The 20571-nt window shown below is 50.7% G+C and overlaps 1 protein-coding gene across 1 annotated transcript in view; it reads left to right on the top strand.

Moving 5' to 3' along the window:
* Positions 1–321: 321 nt before the first annotated feature.
* The window catches only part of LOC127587341 (thrombospondin-3-like), a 58993-nt gene continuing 38743 nt past the window's right edge, over positions 322–20571 (top strand). The window contains 9 exon segments of the mRNA XM_052045593.1: positions 322–465; positions 1322–1522; positions 3807–4060; positions 6536–6638; positions 8785–8991; positions 10588–10841; positions 11882–11984; positions 17074–17280; positions 19621–19874. Of these exon segments, the coding sequence (XP_051901553.1) occupies positions 390–465; positions 1322–1522; positions 3807–4060; positions 6536–6638; positions 8785–8991; positions 10588–10841; positions 11882–11984; positions 17074–17280; positions 19621–19874 (1659 nt within the window). The 5' untranslated portion in view covers positions 322–389.

Consider the following 20571-nt stretch of genomic DNA (forward strand, 5'->3'; position numbering starts at 1 on the left):
GGTTTGGGAATGAGTGACCTGGGGGTGATTGTTTTGGGAGTGAGTGAGCTGGGGGTGATTGGTTTGGGAATGAGTGAGCTGGGGGTGATTGTTTTGGGAGTGAGCTGGGGGTGATTGGTTTGGGAATGAGTGAGCTGGGGGTGATTAGTTAGGCAGTGAGTGACCCGGGAGTGAGTGCTGTGGGTTTCTCCCCGGGAAGTGAGTGCTCGGGATCGGCTCCGGGACCCTCCTGCCGGAGGGCGGCCTCTGCTCCTGGTGCCGCCCCGGGGGCTGATTGACAGGGCGCCGCGCCGAGGGCGGAATCTACAAAACCAGCGAGAGCGGCGGCACAGGGGCCAGAGTCGGGGAGTGAAGCCGCCGAGCGCCGTCTGTTCTCCGCCTGCCCGCCCATGGCTCCCGCTCCCCCTCTGATGCCCCTGTGGCTCCTGGTGTTCGTCGGCGCGGCGGCTAGCCGGGAATGGCAGGGTGAGTGGAGAGTGGGGGGTCTGGGTGGGTGGGAGGGAGGGGTGGGAAAGTCTTCTGAACTTTGGGAAAGTTTATGAAACTTTGGGAAAAGTTCCACCGCGAAGGCAGGGGGATCTCCCCGCGCCCCCCCCCCCCCCCACTTCCCGACTCTGGGATTCCTGCCCACGGATCCCCTCCCCGGGGAAGGTGGGGTAATAGGGGATCCCGATCCATTGCCCAGACCCTGGGGTGGTAGGTCAGGGTGGCTCTTCAACCATGGAGGGGGAGGGGCATCACAGGCTGAGGGGGCAGCGATGGGTCAATGGGTGGCAAAGGGGGGGTCAGTGTCGAGGGTCAAGGGGCAGAGGTGGTGGGAAAGGGTACAGCAGGAGTGCAAGGGGCGGGTGAGAGGGCACGGGAAGTGGTGGGGGGTCACGGGGCGCAACGAGAGGGTAAAGGGGGTGGGTGAGAGGTCACACGGAGGTTAAAGGGGTGGAACGACAAGGTGAGTGGTGAGGGGAGTGCACAGTGAGGTGCACAGGTAGAAGGAGCAACTCAGCGGCAGGTGGCGTCAGGTGAGGGGCACATTGGTGGACGAGGGGATGGATAGAGGGCGGTCAGTGTTGTCCCTAGTCTCACTGCTCTCTGGAGCCTGGGGCCAGGATACTGGGAGGGGGCTGGGGTCAGCTTACTGCAGGGGGGTGGGTAAGATAAAACTCACTCGGGATCCATGAACCCTGTTGGACTGGGTCCGTTCAATCTCTGCCCTCGGTGGCATTTATCTTTCGAGCATCGAGCACTTCCACACCTCCAAGATTCTGTTTCAGCTTCCCGGCCCTCTTGTCTCTGACTGTCGCCTCCGTCCCTTTCCTGGCAGTGATCGATTTCATGTCCGTGCGCAACGTGTTGCAGGAGGCTGCGGCGGTGGAGAAGCTGGCCACGGAGATCCTGACGGTGGACGAACTCTCTCTGGCGTCCACGTTCAAATTACCTCCCGGACAGGATGCCGTTCTGCTGGGCTTCTACGCCAAGGGAGACAACTCCCTATACTTGGAGGTGATGGGAAAGATGAACGGAGGTAAGGCAGGGGCACTGGTGCAATCCAGGGGGACTCCAGAGAGTTGTGGACGCAGCCCAGTCCATCACTAAAGCCAGCCTCCTCTCCGTTGACTCCATCCACACTTCCTGCTGCTTCAGGAGAGGTAATTGGTCTTGGTTTATTATTGTCACGTGTATCTAGATACAGTAAAAAAAACTTTTGTTTGCATGCCATCCAGACAGATCATTCCACACATAAGTAAGACAAGATATATCTTTATTAGTCACATGTACATCAAAACACACAGTGAAATACATCTTTTTGTGTAGTGTTCTGGGGGCAGCCCGCAAGTGTCGCCACTTTTCCGGCGCCAACATGGCACGCCCGCAACTTCCTAACCTGTATGTCTTTGGAATGTGGGAGGAAACCGGAGCACCCGGAGGAAACCCACGCAGGCACATGGGGAGAACGTACAAACTCCTCACAGACAGTGGCCGGATTTGAACCCGGGTCGCCAGCGCTGTAAAGCGTTACGCTAACCACTACACTACCGTACATTGAGGTAGTACAAAGGAATAAGGATCAGGTTTATTATCACTGACTTACATGTCATGAAGGCTGTTGTTTTGCGGCAGCAGTACAGTGCAATGACATAAAATTACTATAAATTGCAAAATAAATAGATAATTCAATAAAAGGAATAACGAGGTAGTGTTCATGGGTTCATGGACCGTTCAGAAATCTGATGGCGGAGGGGAAGAAGCTGTTCCTGAATCATTCAGTGTGGGTCTTCAGGCTCCTGTACCTTCTCCCTGATGGTAGTAAACAGAGTACAAAATACAATGTTACAGTTACAGAGAAAGTGCTGTGCAGGTAGACAATAAGGGCCACGATGAGGTAGATTGGGAGATCAAGAGATCATTTTTATCATACAAGAGGTCCAAAAGCAGCCGACATAATCAAGGTCCCCTCCCACCCCGGGCATTCTCTCTTCTCCCCCCCCCCCGCCCCCCCATCGGGCAGAAGATACAAAAGCTTGAAAACACGTACCACCAGACTCGAGGACAGCTTCTATCCTGCTGTTATCAGACTCTTGAATGGCCCTCTTATACAATAAAGATGAACTCTTGATCTCCCAATCTACCTTGTCGTGGCCCTTGCAACTTATTGTCTGCCTGCACTGCACTTTCTCTGTAACTGTAACACTATATTCTGCATTCTGTTTTTTTTTTCTTTTTGTGCTACCTCTATGTACTTGTGTATGGAATGATCTGTCTGGATGGCTTGCAAAGAAAAGTTTTTTTGCTGTATTGCAGTACACGTGACAATAATAAGCCAAAAACCAGTTCCTAGCCTAATCCCAGATGGTTCACTCTTACCCCTCCCGGCCTCCTGACCAGGGCCAGCTTCATGCCAGGGGCAGGTTTGTAAAATCCCGTTGCTGTCCCAGATCTCCATCCTTGTTGGGAATTCCTGGTGGGATGGTGTCGGGAGTTGGAAAGAAGGTTGTGGAACAGAATGGAGAGGGGTGTGGTGCGGGCGGTGGGGTGGTGGGGGTGAGAAGGAGTGGAGGCTGCCAGGGAGGATTGGATGTGGTCTGAAGTTTGGTGGGTGTGTCAGGAGAACGACGGAGGGCGATAGGGAGGAGGGGAATGGTAACTGGTTTATTATTGCCGCATGTACCTAGATGCAGCGAAAAGCTTTGTTTGCATGCCATCCAGACAGATCATTCTATACTTACGGCAGTACAAAATGAAAACGGTAACAGAACACAGAAAATAGTGTTACAGTTACAGAGAAAGTGCAGTGCAGGTAGACAATAAGATGCAAGGGCCACGACGAGGTAGATTGGGAGATCAAGAGTTCATCTTATCGTTCAAGAGTCTAATAACAGCGGGGTAGGAAGCTGTCCTTGAGCTTTGTGGTACATGTTTTCAGGCTTTTGTACCTTCTGCCCGATGAGAGAGGGGAGACGAGAGAATGACCAGGCTGGGAGGGATCTTTGATTGCTTTCCCAAGGCAGCGGGAAGTGTAGACAGAGTCCATGGAGGCTGGTTTTCTTGATAGACTGGGCTGTGTTTACAACTCTCTACAATTTCATGTGGTCTCAGGCAGAGCAGTTGCCGTACCAAGCTCTGATACATCTGGATAGGATGCTCTCTACGGTGCATCTTTAAAAAAAAATTGGTGAGAGTCAACGGGCCAATTTCCTTGGCCTCCTGAGGAAGCAGAGGACGTTGGAAGTGGTGTGGGAGGGACAAAGCAAGGGAGGAAGATACTTGGAAAAGAGGAGTGAGCAGCACTAATTGTCCCGTTCTCCCAGTGCGCGTCCAGTACCTGAGGGAAGATGGGAAGAGCCAGTCTGTGAGCCTGCAGAACGCAGAACTGGCCGATGGGAAATCTCACTCCATCATCCTGAGGTTCAGTGAGCTGCAGAGCAGCCAGACCAACGTGGAGCTGTACGTTGACTGTCGACGGGTGGACTCCAGCTCTGACCTCCCGCCCATGGCCACCATCCCCACCGAGGCATCCGACACGGTCCAGGTGCGAGCTGATGAGGCATTCGGACGGCAGCAGGTGAGGTCGGGGCTTGGTCGGTCTGTGCCTCTGGGTGCTCGCTCCTCCGCTGGGCAGGAACATAGAACAGTACAGCACAATACAGGCCCTTTGGCCCACAATGTTGTGCCAATCTTTAAACCTTGCCTAAGACTATCTAACCCCTTCCTCCCACATATCCCTCTATTTTAAATTCCTCTATATGCTTATCTAGCAATCTCTTGAATTTGACCAATGTACCTGCCTCCACCACCGCTCCAGGCAGCGCATTCCACGCCCCAATCACACTCTGGGTAAAGCCCTAGCTCCCTTAGTCTCTTCTCATAATGCGTACTCTCTAAACCAGGCAGCATCCTGGTAAATCTCCTCTGCACCCTTTCCAATGCTTCCATATCCTTCCTATAATGAGGTGACCAGAACTGGACACAGTACTCTAAGTGTCAGGAAGGTGGATGTTACCTGTGGCTTTAAGCAGAGACAGGGTCAAACTGCCCCAACATGCCCGCGGCAACCCAGAGAGTGTGAGGAGGTGGTGGATGTGGGATGAGGGGTCAGGAGGTTGAATTAAGGGGAAAGGGTTGAACACTGGAGAGGAAAGCAGACGTTACCTGTGGCTGAAAGCAGAGCCGTGTCCAGCTGTATCATGACGTCCCCACTCCTGTACTCAGCGCCCTGACTGATGAAGGCAAGCGTGCCAAACGCCTTGTTCACCACCCTGTGTATCTGAAAGTGGTTGAAGGTTTTTAGCATTCAGTGGGACACAAGCAGATTTGATCTGTCTGCGTCCTTAATACACAGAGTCCTGACCGTTCGATCGCAAGCTTGCCTGGCTTTCATTGGACTGAATGCCCGGCACTGCCACTGGGAATATATCGGCTGCTCTATCTTAATAGCCGGATCTAAATCCTGGAACTCTTTTCCCCGGCCACACTGTGGGAGCACCTTCATCATGAAGGCTGCAATGGTTCATGAACACAGCTCACTTCTACCAACTGTTAAAGAAGGCTAGGAAATTCCGACCTTGCCAACAGCAGCAACATGCCACAAAGTTTCTTTTTAAAAAAAAAATGGTCTATTATTTTCCATGGTATTGGAATCTTGGCGTGTGAAGGATGAGGCAGGAGCAGAACTCCTCCCCTTGGACCTGACCCGTGGTGTGGAGTGGTTGAGCTATTAGCCTTGGAGCATTCTCTGTCTAACCACTCACACCATTGACCACTCCACTGCTTAAAAATCAATAACTGTGGATGCTGGAAAGTAGAAACTGCAGGAAATGCCAGGCAGAGAGAAACAGTTAACCTTTTCAGGTAGGACGCAAGCAGTGTTAACGCACCAGATGCTGGAGGAACTCAGCGGGTCAGGCAGCACCTATGGAGAAAAATGGACAGTTGACGTTTCGGGTCAAGACCCTTCATCAGGACTGTCTGGATGACTTCCCCAGGGCACCAATGCTCAATACAAGAGGGCATGGCTTTGAAGTAATGGGTGGGAAGTTCAAGGGAGATGTCACAGGGAGGTTTTTTGCCTAGAGAGTGGTTGGGGCATGGAATGCGCTGCCTGGGGTGGTGGTGGAGGCAGGTACATTGGTCAGATTCAAGCGATTACTAGATAAGCATATGGAGGAATTTAAAATAGAGGGATATGTGGGGGGAAGGGGTTAGATAGTCTTAGGTTTAAAGGTCGGCACAACATTGTGGGCTGAAGGGCCTGTATTGTGCTGTACTGTTCTATGATTCTATGACCCGAAACGTCAACTGTCCGTTTCCCCCCCCCCCCCCACCAATGCTGCCTGACCCGCTGAGGTCCTGGTGTGTTGCTCCAGATTCCAGCATCTGCAGTCTCCTGTGTCTCCACAGGCAATATTAGTTCACGTGCATCATGAATACACATAAGGCCTCAGCATTCAGTCCAAACCTGACGTAGCTATCATTAGAATCATAGAAAACCTACAGCACAATTCAGGCCCTTTGGCCCACAAAGCTGTGCCGAACATGTCCCTACCTTAGAGACCCATAATGAACTATCATTAGGAATGCCCATGTGTTCCATCTCCATCCTGACTTGGGAATACAGGGCTGTACCTTCATGACTGCCGGATAAAGCCTAGAACCCTTTCCACATCAGCACCTTCACCACACGGACTGCACCGATTCAAGGAGGTGGTTCACCACCATCTCCTTGAGGGGCAATTAAAGATAGGGAATAAAGATGGACCCTGGCCATATCCCATAAACAAAACACCTACCACTTTCCATGTCAGAATCCAGGCATGTAAAAGATAGGGCAGGAACACAGCTCTCCCCTGTGATCCAGCGTGTAGCCTGGCTGACTCACATTGAGTGGTTGAGCTATTAGGACTTCCTGGAGATCTCTCTGTTGTGTCACTCGATCTCTGTACACTGCACCTGTTATCCATCTGGTCTGCGCGATGTGTCTGCAAGGATTGATGCGGTTCTGAGACTCCCTTTCACTGACCAGTGTCTTGCCTCTCTTCAGGGCTCATTGGAGGAGCTGAAGCTGATTCTCGGAGGGACGTTGACCCAGGTTGGAGCACTGCAGGGTTGCCCGCTTCAGGGTGATGACACGCTAAGGAGCAGGGGTATGATTTAAGAAAACGGGAAATAGAAGCAGGAAGCGTTCATCTGGTCCCTCAATTCATGGTCCATGGTTCAGCCACCCTGGCTGAGTTAGCATTTCAAATCCACCAGCACCATTCCTTCTTCAAATCCTTTCATCCTCAAGAGTCAGTCAAAAACTCTTAATGAGCATCCTCAGCCCTCTGGGTCAGCTGGTTCCAAAGGCTTACAGCCCAGGGTGAAGGCATTTCTCCTTATCTTGTTCCTAAGTATTCTGAGACTCTGCCCCTTGGTTTCAGTCCCACCAGGCTGAGGAAGCAACCTCCCTACATCAACCCAGTCGATTTCCCCTCTGGATACGATCACCTCTCATTCTATCAAGGTCGAGTTTATTGGCATATGCACATGTGTGCACAGGTGTAGTGAAAAACTTACTTGCAGCAGCATCACAGGCACATAGCATCAGAAACGCTACATTCAGACAAACGTAAATTATGCACAAGTTTTACAAGAAAGAACACAATTAGAACAAAAAAAAACCAAAGTCCATTGTAGTGCAAAGTGATCCTAGTGTTGCTGTACTGAGGCAGTGATTAGGGTTGTGCCGGTTGGTTCAAGAACCGAGTGTTTGAAGGGAAGTAGCTGTTCCTGAACTTGGTGGTGTGGGACTTCAGACTTCTGTACCTCCTGCCTGAGAAGATGGCACGGCCAGGATGGTGGGGATCTTTGATGATAGATGTTGCCTTCTTGATGTAGATACTACTGATGGTTGGGAGGGATATGCCCGTGATGTATTGGGCTGAGTCCACTACTCCCTGCACTTCCTTGCGTTCCTGCGCATTCAAATTACCGTACCAGACCACGCTTTCAACAGTACATCTGTAGAAGTTTGTTAGTGTTTGGTGATATGTCGAATCTCCTTAACCTTCTAAGAAAGTAAAGACACTGGCGCGCTTTCCTTGTGATTGCACCATTCTTCCAAACGCCATCATGCATGGGCCAGTCCCTGTACTCCAAACCTCACCAGACAATGCCTTTGTCCCAGGAATCAGCTCAACCAGGCCTCTCACAACTTGGAACTATCCTGTTTTGTTGTTCTTCCCATCCAAGTGATCAACCTGACATTTTTGGAGACTGCAGATGCTGGAAATCTTTCTTCTGTCTTTTGGTCCAGATGAAGGGTCTTGACCCGAAACGCCGGCTTTCTATTTCCCTCCACAGATGCACGCTCCTCCCACTGGGTCCCCTCCCACTACTGGTCCCATCTGCCCTCCCCACCTCCCTGTCTCGATTCCCTGCTCCATCTTCCTTTCCTATCAGATCCCACCATCTGCAGCCCTCTGTCACCTCCACCTCTCACCTCCCAGCCTCTGTCGCTATTCCCACTCCCACCCCTATCACCCCTCCTCACCTGAATCCGCCTATCACTTGCCAGCTCTCCACCCCTTTATACTGGTTATCTCCTCTTCATCTCTAGTCCAGATGAAGGGTCTCGACCTGAAACGTCAACTCTCCATTTCCCTCCACAGATGCTGCCCGACCCGCTGAGTTCCTCCAGTGTTTTGTGTGTTACAACCTCACATTTTTGCCCCTTTACTCTCCACTTGCCACTGTCTTGCTACTTTCCCTCCTCTGTGTCTCTGTGCATCCTTTTCGCCCCAAATGAGGGAGTGAGCAACTTTCCGAGGCCAGGGGTGAATGGATATACCATCGGCGAAGGGGTGCTGCAGTGAGGGGCGAGGGATCAGGGGGCACTGAAGATGTGGATCCCAAACAATGCTTGAGCCCTTTGCTACAATCACATCTTGCTCACACATCTTCCCAGAGAGGGACCCGTGGAGCTGGAGGTTCCCGGAGAGGGACCCGTGGAACTGGAGGTTCCTGGAGAGGGGCACGGGGAGCTGGAGGTTCCCAGAGAGGGACTGGGGGGGAGCTGGAGGTTCCCAGAGAGGGACCTGGGGAGCTGGAGGTTCCCAGAGAGGGACTTGGGGAGCTGGAGCTGGGTTATGCCTGGTTCATGAACCCCATTGTACTGGATCCACCTTGGGCAGTCTCAGCTTTTGCTGACATATACCTTTCGAACGCTCCACCCTTCCACACTTGTTAAGATTCCCTTTCCGATTCCCAGTCCTCCGTCTCTGATTGTCACCTCCGTCCCTTTCCCGGCAGCGATCGATCTCATAGCCGCACGCAGTCTGATGCAGGAGGCACCGGCGCTGGAGAAACTGGCCGCGCAGATCCCGTCGGTGAACGAGCTCACCCTGCTGTCTACGTTCAGCCTCCCGCCCGGACAGAGCGGGATCCTGGTGGGCGTTTACGACAAGAGCAACAGCACGCGGTACCTGGAGGTGTCCGTGAAGGGAAAGATCCACAGAGGTAGGGGGTCAGGCACCCGTGCGATCAAGAGTGGTGGGGGAGGTTCTCAGCCCGATCACAGGCAGATGATTCGCTGTGGCTCCTCTGGCCTTTGTGCCCAAGACTGGCTCAACATCCCATTGCTGTCTCAGATCTCAAGTTCAAGTTTATTGCCGTAGGCACGCACACCCAGGGTATAAATGCCACGAAAATTAGCTTTTTGCAGCAGCAGCACAGTACAGTACAAACATGACAAACATAAGTTGACATAAACTTAAATTAACATAAATTATACATAGCTTACACATGCACAAAAATAGACAACAAAATAAAGATAATGACACTGGTGCAAGATTGAGAGAGAGGAAAAGAAATATAGTCCAAGGTAGCGTTAGGGTTTCTTCAGGTCAGTTCAAGAACCTGACAGCAGTGGGGAAGAAGCTTGAACTTTGAGGTGTGGGTCTTAGGGCTCCTGTACCTCCTGCCTGATGGCAGCATCGGGAAGAGGGCACATCCCGGATGGTGGGGGTCCCTGATGGTGGATGTCGTCTTCCTGAGACATCGCCTCTCATAGACGTTCCTCGGTGGTGGGGAGAGCAGTACCCGTGATGGAGCTGGCTGGGTCCCACCGCTCCCTGTAGCCTCTTGCATTCCCGTGCACTTGAGCTTCCACACCAGGCCATGATGCAACCAGTCAGAATGTTTTCCACTGTACATCTGTTAGTAGTTCGTCAGAGTCTTTGATGACATGCTGAATCTCCAACAACTTCTAAGAAAGCAGAGACACTGGCACGCCTTCTTTGTGGTTGCATCTGTGTGCTGGGCCCAGGATAGATCCTCTAAAATGTTGGCATCCAGGAACTTGAACCTGCTCCCCGTTTCCACCGCAGACCCTTCAATGAGGTCTGGTGTGTGTTCGCCTGTCCCCCACGGGGATCCCCCTGGGCCAGAAGGTCAGGTAGAGAGTGCAGTGTAGTGGGGCACAGAAGGAAGAGTTGATGAAGAGGAGGAAGGTGTGGTGGCTGTGCCAAGGATTGGTAAATTGGTTTATTATTGTCACACGTACCGAGGTACAGTGAAAAACTTTGCTTTGCATGCCGTCCATACAGATCACTCCATCACATCAGTGCATCGAGGTAGTACAAGGGTAAACAATAACAGAATACAGAATAAAGTGTGACAGTTTCAGAGAAAGTGCGGAGCAGGCAGACAATAAGGTGCAAGGGCCACAACGAGGTAGATTGTGAGGTCAGGAGTCCATCTTATCGTACTAGGGGACCGTTCAATAGTCTTATAACAGTGGGATAGAAGCTGTCCTTGAGCCTGGTGGTACGTGCTTTCAGGCTTTTGTATCCTTTGCCCGATGGGAGGGGGGGAGAAGAGAGAATGTCCAGGGTGGGTGGGGTCTTTGATTATGTTGGCTGCTTTACCGAGGGAGTGAGAAGTATAGACAGAGTCCATGGAGGGGAGGCTGGAAAGGCGTAGTGAGGTGTAGCAGAGAGAGCGACGGTGAGTGGGAAGGGCAAACCAGCAGGCGGAGGTGTTGCGGGAAGGTAGAGGCAGGGGTGGGGAGGCCTGCAGAGCAATCAAGAGGTGCTAACAGTCACTTTCTCTCAGTGCTTCTCCGCTACCTGAGGGAAGACGGGAAGACCCAGTCCGTGAGCCTGCAGAACGCAGAGCTGGCCGACGGGAAGTCTCACTCCATCGTCCTGAGGTTCAGTGGACTGCAGCAGGGCCGGCTCACCGTGGAGCTGTACGTTGACTGCCGAAGGGTGGACTCCAGTGTGGGCCTTCCAGCCATGGTCAACATCCCCTCCGCAGCAGCCAATATGATCCACACCAGGACCAGTAAGACGTTCACACAGCCGCAGGTGAGCTCAGGATTGGGGCGATGTGTTAACGTCAGGGCCTTCCCTTATCCCATGGGGAAAGACACGGATGCCTCCCCTCTCGCTGCAAGAAAAGGCAGCGTTAGGCTGCTCCGATGCACCCAGGGGAACCCCCAGAGCGAGAGGGAGATGGTAACTGGGGGGATAAGGAATCAAACTCAGCACCGGTGACACCAGAGATCAGGATCGAACCCAAGACGCTGAAGCTGCAAGGCACCAGGCCGTCCCTTACTGACTAGGAAATATATCAACCACTCCTTTTATTCCACCATCCCCCTCCCCAGACTGAAGTCCCACAACAACGATGAGCAAGTATCTTCACCACATGTTAAAGAAGGTGACACTCCCACCTTCTTGAGGGACTGTTACGGCTGAGATTTGCTGCCCATCCTTGTGAGAAGGGGTCTGACCCCAACAATGAAGGACGCTGGCATCCCAGCACAAAAGAGTCTTCCCCTTGCTCTGGCCTGCGTTGTGACTGACTCGCGTAGAGTAGTGGGGAGTGGTTGAGCCATGAACTTGGAGACTCAGGCTCCCTGGAGAGCTCTTTGCCTTATCACTCAACTCCTGGTCCCTTTCAAAGTCGAGTTTATTGTCATCTGCACAAGTACACGTACGCACAGGTGCGATGAAAAACTTAATTGCAGCAGCATCGCAGGCACATAGCATCGTATGAGCAGCATTCACAGGAAAAACATAAATTACACACAATTTTTACAAGAAAGAACACAATTAGAACAAAAATAATGTCCGTTGTACTGCAAAGTGGTCATAGTATTGCTAAACTGTAGTGATTAGGGTTGCACTAGTTGGTTCAAGAACCGAATGGTTGAAAGGAAGTAGCTGTTCCTGAACCTGGTGGTGTGGGACTTCAGGCTCATGTACCTCCTGCTGCGAGAAGATGGCACGGCCTGGATGGGAGGGATGTGCCCGTGATGTATTGGGCTGAGTCCACTACTCTCTGCAGCTCCTCTAGTTTGCATGACGTGTCTCCCTTTAACTGGTATGTTCCCTCTGCTCAGGGTTCATTGGAAGAGCTGAAGCTGATTCTCGGAGGGACATTCAGCCAGGCCGGAGCACTGCAGGACTGTCTGCTTCAGGGCGATGACACGCTGAGGAACACAGGTATGATTTAAGAACATGAGAACTAGGAGCAGATTATCCAGCCTCTTGAGTTTGCTCTGTTGCTCAGTAACATTGTGGCTGAGCGAGTCACTAATATCTGCATTGTTACAATTGGACAGGGAACTGGTGAGGCCTCACCTGGAGCGCAGTGCTCAGTTTTGGACCCCTTATTTAGGAAAGGATATCCTGACATTGGAGCCAGTCCAAAAGAGATCCACCAGGCTAATCTGTGGGACGAGAGGGTTGTCCTATCACGAACAGCTCCATATTCTTTAGCGTGTCGAGGAATGAGGGGTGATCTTATTGAAACAATTAGGATCCTGAGGGGACATCTCAGAGTGGATGTCCAGATGTTTCCACGAGTGGGAGGGTCTCGAACGAGGGGACTTAGTTACAAGATTGGGGGGGGGTGGTGATTTAGTATTGAGGTACGTAGGAATCTCTGGAATAGAAGCTAGATCGTTGAGAATACTTAAAGAGAAGAAGGATCAATTGAGAACAAGTTTGTTGTTCTAGATTCCAGCATCTGCTGTCTCTAGTGTCTCCATGAGAAGTATGGGAACTGGCACAGGAGGAGGCCAGAAGCCAATAAGCCATGCTCATATTGAATGGCGGGGCAGGCTTGAATGGCCGAGGGACCTATTCCTGCTCCTATTTTCTTCTATGCGTCCTTGCTTAGCGTAACGCTTTACAGCGCCAGCGGCCCGGGTTCAAATCTGGCCACTGCCTGTAAGGAGCCTGTACGTTCTCCCCGTGTCTGCGTGGGTTTCCTTCGGGTGCTCCAGTTTCCTCCCACATTCCAAAAGACGTACGGGTTAGGAAGTTGTGGGCGTGCTGTGTTGGTGCCAGAAGCGTGGCAACACTTGCGGGCTGCCCCGAGAACACTCGATGCAAAAGATGCATTTCACTGTGTGTTTCAATGTACATGTGACTAATAAAGATATTTTATCCTAAAAATCAATGGGGAAAAAATTCAATCGGTTCTCAGGGAATTAAGGCTTCAAAGGCATACAGCCCTAACTGAAGGAATTTCTCCTTATCTTGGCACCCTAAACTGTACTTCCCAGTTCCAGTCTCACCAGCCCAAGGAAGCAACTTCCCTGCATCCGCCCTGTTGGTTTCCCTCGGCAATTTGTACATCTGGATAAGATCACCTCTTATTCTTCCAAACTCCGCTATATATAGGACAGTTGTTGAGTCCCCGATCTCTTTGTCAGATAATGCCCTTACCCCAGGAAACAATTTGGCAAAGCATCAACGCTCTTCCTCCAAGCATTGCATCAGAAATGGAGGAAAGAGCAGATGAGTCTGTGACAGGAGAGACCGTGAAGAAGGGAGGGCTTTAGATTTCTGATGCATTGAAACCCACAGAAAATGTACTGCCTCACAGAACAAATTTTCACGAGTAGATCTTTAATTTGCACAGTCGACATTGGAATCAGAATCAGGTTTATTATCACTGACTTATGTGGCGTGAAATTTGTTGTTTTGTGGCAGCAGTACAGTGCAAAGACATAAAATTACTATAAATTACAAAAATAAATAAATAGTGCAAAAACAAGGAATAATGAGGTAGTGTCCATGGGTTCAGAAACCTGATGGCAGAGGGGAAGAAGCTGTTTCTGTATTGTCGGGTGTGGGTCTTCAGGCTCCTGTACCTCCCCCACAATGGTAGTAACGGGAAGAGGGGCAAGAGAATAAACATAGACAGACTTCTATCCAAATCCCAGTAAATACTTCATGGTTTAGTGTTTACTTTGTGAAGAAAACAACTCAATTACAGTACAACACAGGGTCAGACTGGAAACACCAATATATACACAAGCTTTGTGGAATGAACAGTTTACAGAAAGGGCAAAAGCTAATTGAATTGTGAATTTACAGTTACTATCTCAAGCCACGTTGTGGTTTTGTTCCATATGTAATTTTTGATTTAATTTGAGACATTGTTCCAATACCAAATTGATTTTATATTTAATTTATCATTTGTGTAGCTTTGTTACTTTTGGTTGATCTTAAACTTAGAAAATCATTTTATCTAATTGTGTTATCTGACCTATTTGTCAGTGATCCGTGCGTGTGCGCGCGTGCATGTGCACGCGTGTGTGTCCATATCTTTTCCCAACCAATGGAATTTGACTTTGGTTTCCTCAAAACTGTTCCAGCAGATTGGCCTAATCCCAACAACATCAGCTGATGCAGAGAAGTATGGTGGCACAGTGGTTAGTGTTGCTGCCTTACAGTTCCAGACAACCAGATTCAACACTGACCTCCAGTGCTCTCTTGTGGAGTTTTCTGTGACTGCATGAGTTTCCTCCGTGTGCTCCGGTTTCCTCTCAGTCCAGAGTGTGAGGAGTGAATGGGTGCAGTCCCGGGGATGGGGTGTGGTGAAGAGCTCAGTGGGAAAGGTGAGGGTATGGATCCCAGACAAGATTAAGGGCAAAAGGGTGGCCAGAGAGAAAATTGGTCGTCTTGAAGATCAGTGTGGTCATCTATGCATGTAGCTGAAAGAGATGGGGGAGATCTTAAATGAATTTTTTACATCCATATTTACTCTGGAGGCAGACACAGAGACAATAGAATTAATGCAAAAGAGTAGTGAGGTCATGGACCGTATCCGGATTACGGAAGAGGAGGTGCTGGCTGTCTTGACGCGAATTAAGGTGGATAAGTCCCCAGGGCCTGACAAGGTATCCCCCCTGGACCTTGTGGGAGGCTAGTGCAGAAACTGCAGGGGCTCTGGCAGAGATATTTAAAACATCCTTAGCCATGGCTGAGGTGCCAGAGGACTGGAGGACAGCTAATGTTGTTCTGTTGTTCAAGAAAGGCCGTGAGAATAAGCTGGGAAATTATAGGCCGGTGAGCCTGACGTCAGTCGTTGGTAAATTATTGGAAGGTATTCTAAGGGACAGGATATATAAGTATTTGGATAGACAGGGCCTGATTAGGAATAGTCAACATGGCTTTGTGCGTGGCAGGTTATGTCTAACCAATCTATAGCGTTTTTCGAGGAGGTAACCAAGAAGGTCGATGAGGGAAAGGTGGTGGATGTTGTCTACATGGACTTCAGCAAGGCCTTTGACAAAGTCCCACATGGGAGGCTGGTCCAGAAGGTTAAGTCGCTTGGCATTCAGGATGAAGTAGCCAATTGGCTTCAACGTTGGCTTAGTGGGAGAAGCAAGAAAATGATAGTAGATGGTTGTCTCTCTGACTGGAGGCCTGTGACTAGTGGTGTGCCACAGGGATCAGTGCTGGGCCCGTTGTTGTTTATCATCTATATTAATGATTTAGGTGATAGTGTAGTGGATCAGCAAATTTGCGGATCACACCAAGATTGGGGGCATAGTGGACAGTGAGGAAGGCTATCAAAGCTTGCAGTGTGATCTTAACCAGCTAGGAAAATAGGCTGAGAAATGGCTGATGGAATTTAATGCAGACAAGTGCGTGGTGTTGCACTTTGGGAGGACAAACCAGAGTATTACACAGTGAATGGTGGGGCTCTGAGGTGTGCGATAGAACAAAGGGACCTGAGAATACAGATCCATAGTTCCTTGAAAGTGGCATCACGGGTAGATAGGGTTGTAAAGAGAACTTTTGGCACCTTGGCCTTCATAAACCAGGGCACTGAGTACAGAAGTTGGGATGTTATGTTAAAGTTGTATAAGATGTTGGTGAGGCCGAATTTAGGGTATTGTGTGCAGTTACCTACAGGAAAGATATCAATAAGCTTGAAAGAGTGCAGAGAAAACTTACAAGGATGTTGCTGGGACAGGAGGATTTGAGTCATAGGGAAAGGTTGAATAGGTTAGGATATTATTCCCTGGAGCGCAGGACGGCATTGTGGGCGGCACGGTAGCGTAGTGGTTAGAGCGACACTATCACAGCGCCAGCGATCGGGTTTCGATTCCCGTCACTGTCTGTGAGGAGTTTGTACGTTCTCCCGTGTCTGCGTGGGTTTCCTCCGGGTGCTCCGGTTTCCTTCCACATTGCAAAAGACGTACGGGTAAAGTTAATTTGGGTTTAAAATGGGCGGCGCGGACTCGTTGGGCCAGAAGGGCCTGTTACCACGCCGTAAATAAAATTTAAATTTTAATTTAATTTAAAAATTTTTAAAAATTTAAATTTAGAATGAGGGGAGATCTTATCGAGGTATACAAATTTATGAGGGGTATAGCTAGGGTAATGGATGCAGGCTTTTTCCACTAAGCTTGGGTGAGACTAGAATGAGAGGTCATGGGTTTAGGCTGAAAGGTGAATCTGATGGGGAACTTCTTCGCTCAGAGGGCGGTGCGAGTGTGGAACGAGCTGCCAGCGGAAGCGGTGGATGCGGGTTCAATTGTAACATTTAAGAGAAGTTAGGATGAGAGGGGTCTGGGGGATATGATCCGGGTGCAGGTAAATGGGATTAGGCAGATGATCATATCGGCATGGACTAGATGGACCGAAGGGCCTGTTTCTGTGCTGTAGTGCTCTATGACTCTAAGATTCTTGCATTTATTGACACAAGAGACTGCAGATGCTGGAATCTGGAGAACAAATAATCCACTGGAGGAACTCAGCGGGTCAGGCAGCATCTGTGGAGGGAAATGGACAGTCAACGTTTTGGTCAAGACCCTTCATCTGGACAGAAAGAGTAGAAGGGAGATAACCGGTATAAAGAGGCGAGGAGGAGCGGTGGGGCAAGCGATAGGTGGATCCAGGTGAGGAGGGGGGGGATGGGATGGTCGACTGTCCATCTCCCTCCACAGACGCTGCCTGACCCGCCGAGTTCCTCCAGCAGATTGTGTGTTGCTCCAGATCCCAGCATCTGCCGTCTCTCTCTTGTGTCTCCACTCTTCGATTTGCTACTGCCTCAGCTCATCCACCCCACGTTTAGGGCATTAACCTGGGTGGTTTACCCCTTCTGTCTCCAGGCCATGGGTCGAGACACAGGGCGAAGCGTCACCCTTGGTTCCTGAACCTTATTGGACTGGGTCCATCTCCATCAGTCTCCGCTTTTACTGACATCTATTCTTCAAAGGTTACATGCTTTGAGATTCTGTTTCCGATTTTCTCTCTCTGACTGACGTCTCTGCCCCTTTCCCAACAGTGGTCGATTTTATGTCCGTGCGCAACGTGATGCAGGAGGCTACCGCAGTGGAGAAGCTGGCCACGGAGATCTTGACGGTGGACGAGCTCTTCCTGGTGTCCACGTTCCACTTGCCGCCGGCGCAGGGTGGCATCCTGCTGGGCTTCTACGCCAAGAGCGACAACTCGCGCTACCTGGAGGTGTCCGTGATGGGAAAGATCAACAGAGGTAGGGGAGGACACGAGGGACGGCAGATGCTGGGACCTGGAGCAAGGAACTCAGCGGGTTGGGCAGCAACTGTGGGGGGGGGGGGGGGGGGGGGGGGGGGAAATGAGGAATTTGGGTCAAAACCCTGCAGGACTGAGAGTAGGAGAGGGGAGGTGGCCACTATAAAGAGGAGGTGGGGAGTGGTGAAACGGGGGCCAGAGGTGATTGGTGGACTGAGGAGGGGTGTGATGGGCAGGTTGCGCCAGGTGAGGGAGGGGACGGGGGTGGAGTTGGGAGAGAGGGAGGTGGGTGATGGATGGAGGAGGGGGGGAAGTTTAGAGACGGCTGCTGGAGGGAGATAAATAGGAACACAAAGGGCCACCAATGCTGGACCTCTGATAAGGAAAGGTGAGCATGGAACCATTGGGGTAGAGGTGTATGGCAGAAACAGATAGGGGTGGGGGGAGCCTGCGGTGACTCTGTGTGTGTGTGTGTGTGTGTGTGTGTGTGTGTGTGTGTGTGTGTAGAGGGAGGATGGAACCAGGAGGGGGAGGGGGACGAAGATTGGTGACCGGGGGCTGGATAGGGGTGGAGAATGGGACAAAAATGGCAGGACTGGAGGAAGATGGGGGAGTGGTGGGGAGGCAAGGCACCAGCAGGGCTACCCATCCTGATCGGGGTCAGGCGACTCTGCCCCCTGACCTTCCCGCCCAGGACCAGCTCCACCTCTGGGCTGGGTCGTAGCATCCCGTTTCCTTGTCCAAGACCCGGGTCTCCATCCCTCAGGAGCTCCCAGGGTTGGGACAAGGAGGGCAAGGTGGGGTCAATGAAGAGAAACAAAGAGGTTCGTTGGGATGTTGGGTGGGAGGGATGTGGCAGCGGGACCGAGATTGGTGCGGGGAGGGTTGGGGTGTGTCAGGGAGGGTGGTGGTGAAAGATTGGGGATTGGAGGTATGGTTAAAGATGGAGGTGAGGGTGCGCAGGGAGGGTGGGGGTGGAGGGGTTGTATGATCTAAGGTGAAGAAAGGCTGGGGCTTTGGTCGAGTTGGTCTGGAACTTGGGTCAGGGAAAGACTTCACATGGAAATTAGTAATTGGTTTATTATTGTCACATGTACCGAGATACAGTGAAAAGTTTTGTTTGCGTGCCATCCAGACAGAGCGTTCCATACACAAGTATATTGAAATACTACAAAAATAAAACAGAATGCAGAATATATAGTTACAGAGAAAGTGCAGTGCAGGCAGACAAATAAAGTGCAAGGGCCACGATGAGGTAGATTGGGAGATCAAGAGTTTTTCTTTATCAAACAAGAGGTCCTTTCAAGAGTCTTATAACTCTTGAATGCCTTGGGAAAGCAGGTTGAGGGGACTTGGCCTTTTCTCCTTGGAGCGACGGAGAATGAAGGGGGACCTGATAGAGGTGTATAAGATGATGAGAGGTATTGATCGTGTGGATAGTCAGAGGCTTTTTCCCTGTGCTGAAATGGTTGCCACAAGAGGACACAGGTTTAAGGTGCTGTGGAGAAGGTATAGTGGAGATGTCAGGGGTAAGTTTTTTACTCAGAGGGTGGTGAGTGTGTGGAATGGGCTGCCGGCAACGGTGGTGGAGGCGGATACAATAAGGTCTTTTAAGAGACTTTTGGATAGGTACATGGAGCTTAGAAAAATAGAGGGCTATGGGTAAGCCTAGTAATTTCTAAGGTAGGGACAGTCCGGCACAGCTTTTGGGCCGAAGGGCCTGAATTGTGCCATGGGTTTTCTATGTTTCTAACAGCAGGGTAGAAGCTGGCCTTGAGCCTGGCAGTATGTGCTTTCAAGCTTTTGTATCTTCTCCCCCAACAGATGGGGAGAAGAGAGAATGACTGGGGTGGGAGGGATCCTTGATTATGTTGACTGCTTTCCTGAGGCAGCAGGAAGTGTAGACGGGGTCAGTGGAGGAGAGGTTGGTTTGTGTGACGGACTGGGTTGTGTCCACAACTCTCTGGTATTGTATTGGTTTATTATTGTCACTTGTACCAAGGTACAGTGAAAAACTTGTCTTGCGTACCGATAATACAAGTCAATTCATTACACATTTGCAGTTACATTTGGTTAGTACAGAGTGCATTGATGTGGTACAGGTAAAAACAATAACAGTACAAAGTGTCACAGCTACAGAGAAAGTGCAGTGCAATAAGGTGCAAGGTCACAACAAGGTAGATCGTGAGGTCAGAGTCCATCTCATCATATGGAATCTCAGTTTCTTGGGCAGAGCAGTTGCCGTACCAAGCCGTGATGTATCCAGATAGGATTCTTTCGATGGCGCACTTGTAAAACTCAGTGAGCAAGCAATAGGTGCTGATTGTCACGTTCCTTCCAGTGCTTCTCCGCTACCTGAGGGAAGATGGGAAGACCCATTCTGTGAGCCTGCAGAACGCGCGGCTGGCTGATGGGAAGTCTCACTCCATCATCCTGAGGTTCAGCGGGCTGCAGACCAACCGGCTCACTGCAGAACTGTACGTTGACTGCCAACGGGTGGACTCCAGTGCGGGGCTTCCAGCCGTGGCCCCCATCCCCTCCGAGGCGACGGGCACCGTCCACACCAGGACCAGCAAAGTATTCGGGCGGCAGCAGGTGAGCTCGGGATTCGATCCGTCATTTTCCAGGCAGGAAGATGGACGTCCCCCATTGCTTGGAGCAGGGAACACAGACCAGTACAGCACAGGAACAGGCCCTTCAGCCCACAATGTCTGTGCTGAACATGATGCTAAATTAAACTAAATCTCTTCTGCCTGCACGTGATCCACATCCCTCCATTCCTTCTATATCCATGTATCTAACAGCCTCTTAAACACCATAATCGTATCTGCTTCCACCACCACCCCTGGCAGCCCGGTCCAGGCACCCACCGCTCTCTGTGTGTAAAAAAAAAATTGCCCCACACATCTCCTTTAAACTTTCTCCCTCTCGCCTTAACTGCAGGTCCTCTAATATTTGACATTTCTACCCTGGAAAAAGACTGACAGCCTACCCTATCTCTGCCTCTCATAATTTTATAAACTTCTATCAGGTCTCCCCTCAGCCTCCGATACTCCAGGGAAAACAAGCCAGGTTTGTCCAACTTTTCCTTGTACCTTCTAATCCAGGTAACCCTCTTCTGTACCCTTTCCAAAGCCTCCATATCTTTCCTGTAACGGGCAAACAGAACTGCACACAATACTCCAAGTGCATACTAACCAAAGTTTTATACAGCTGCAACATGACTTCCATAGTCTTACACTCAGTACCCAGCTGATAAAGGCAAGCATGCCATAGGCTGCCTTTACCACCC

This window comes from Pristis pectinata, chromosome 40 (genome assembly GCF_009764475.1).
Source record: "Pristis pectinata isolate sPriPec2 chromosome 40, sPriPec2.1.pri, whole genome shotgun sequence".
NCBI classification, from domain to species: domain Eukaryota; kingdom Metazoa; phylum Chordata; class Chondrichthyes; order Rhinopristiformes; family Pristidae; genus Pristis; species Pristis pectinata.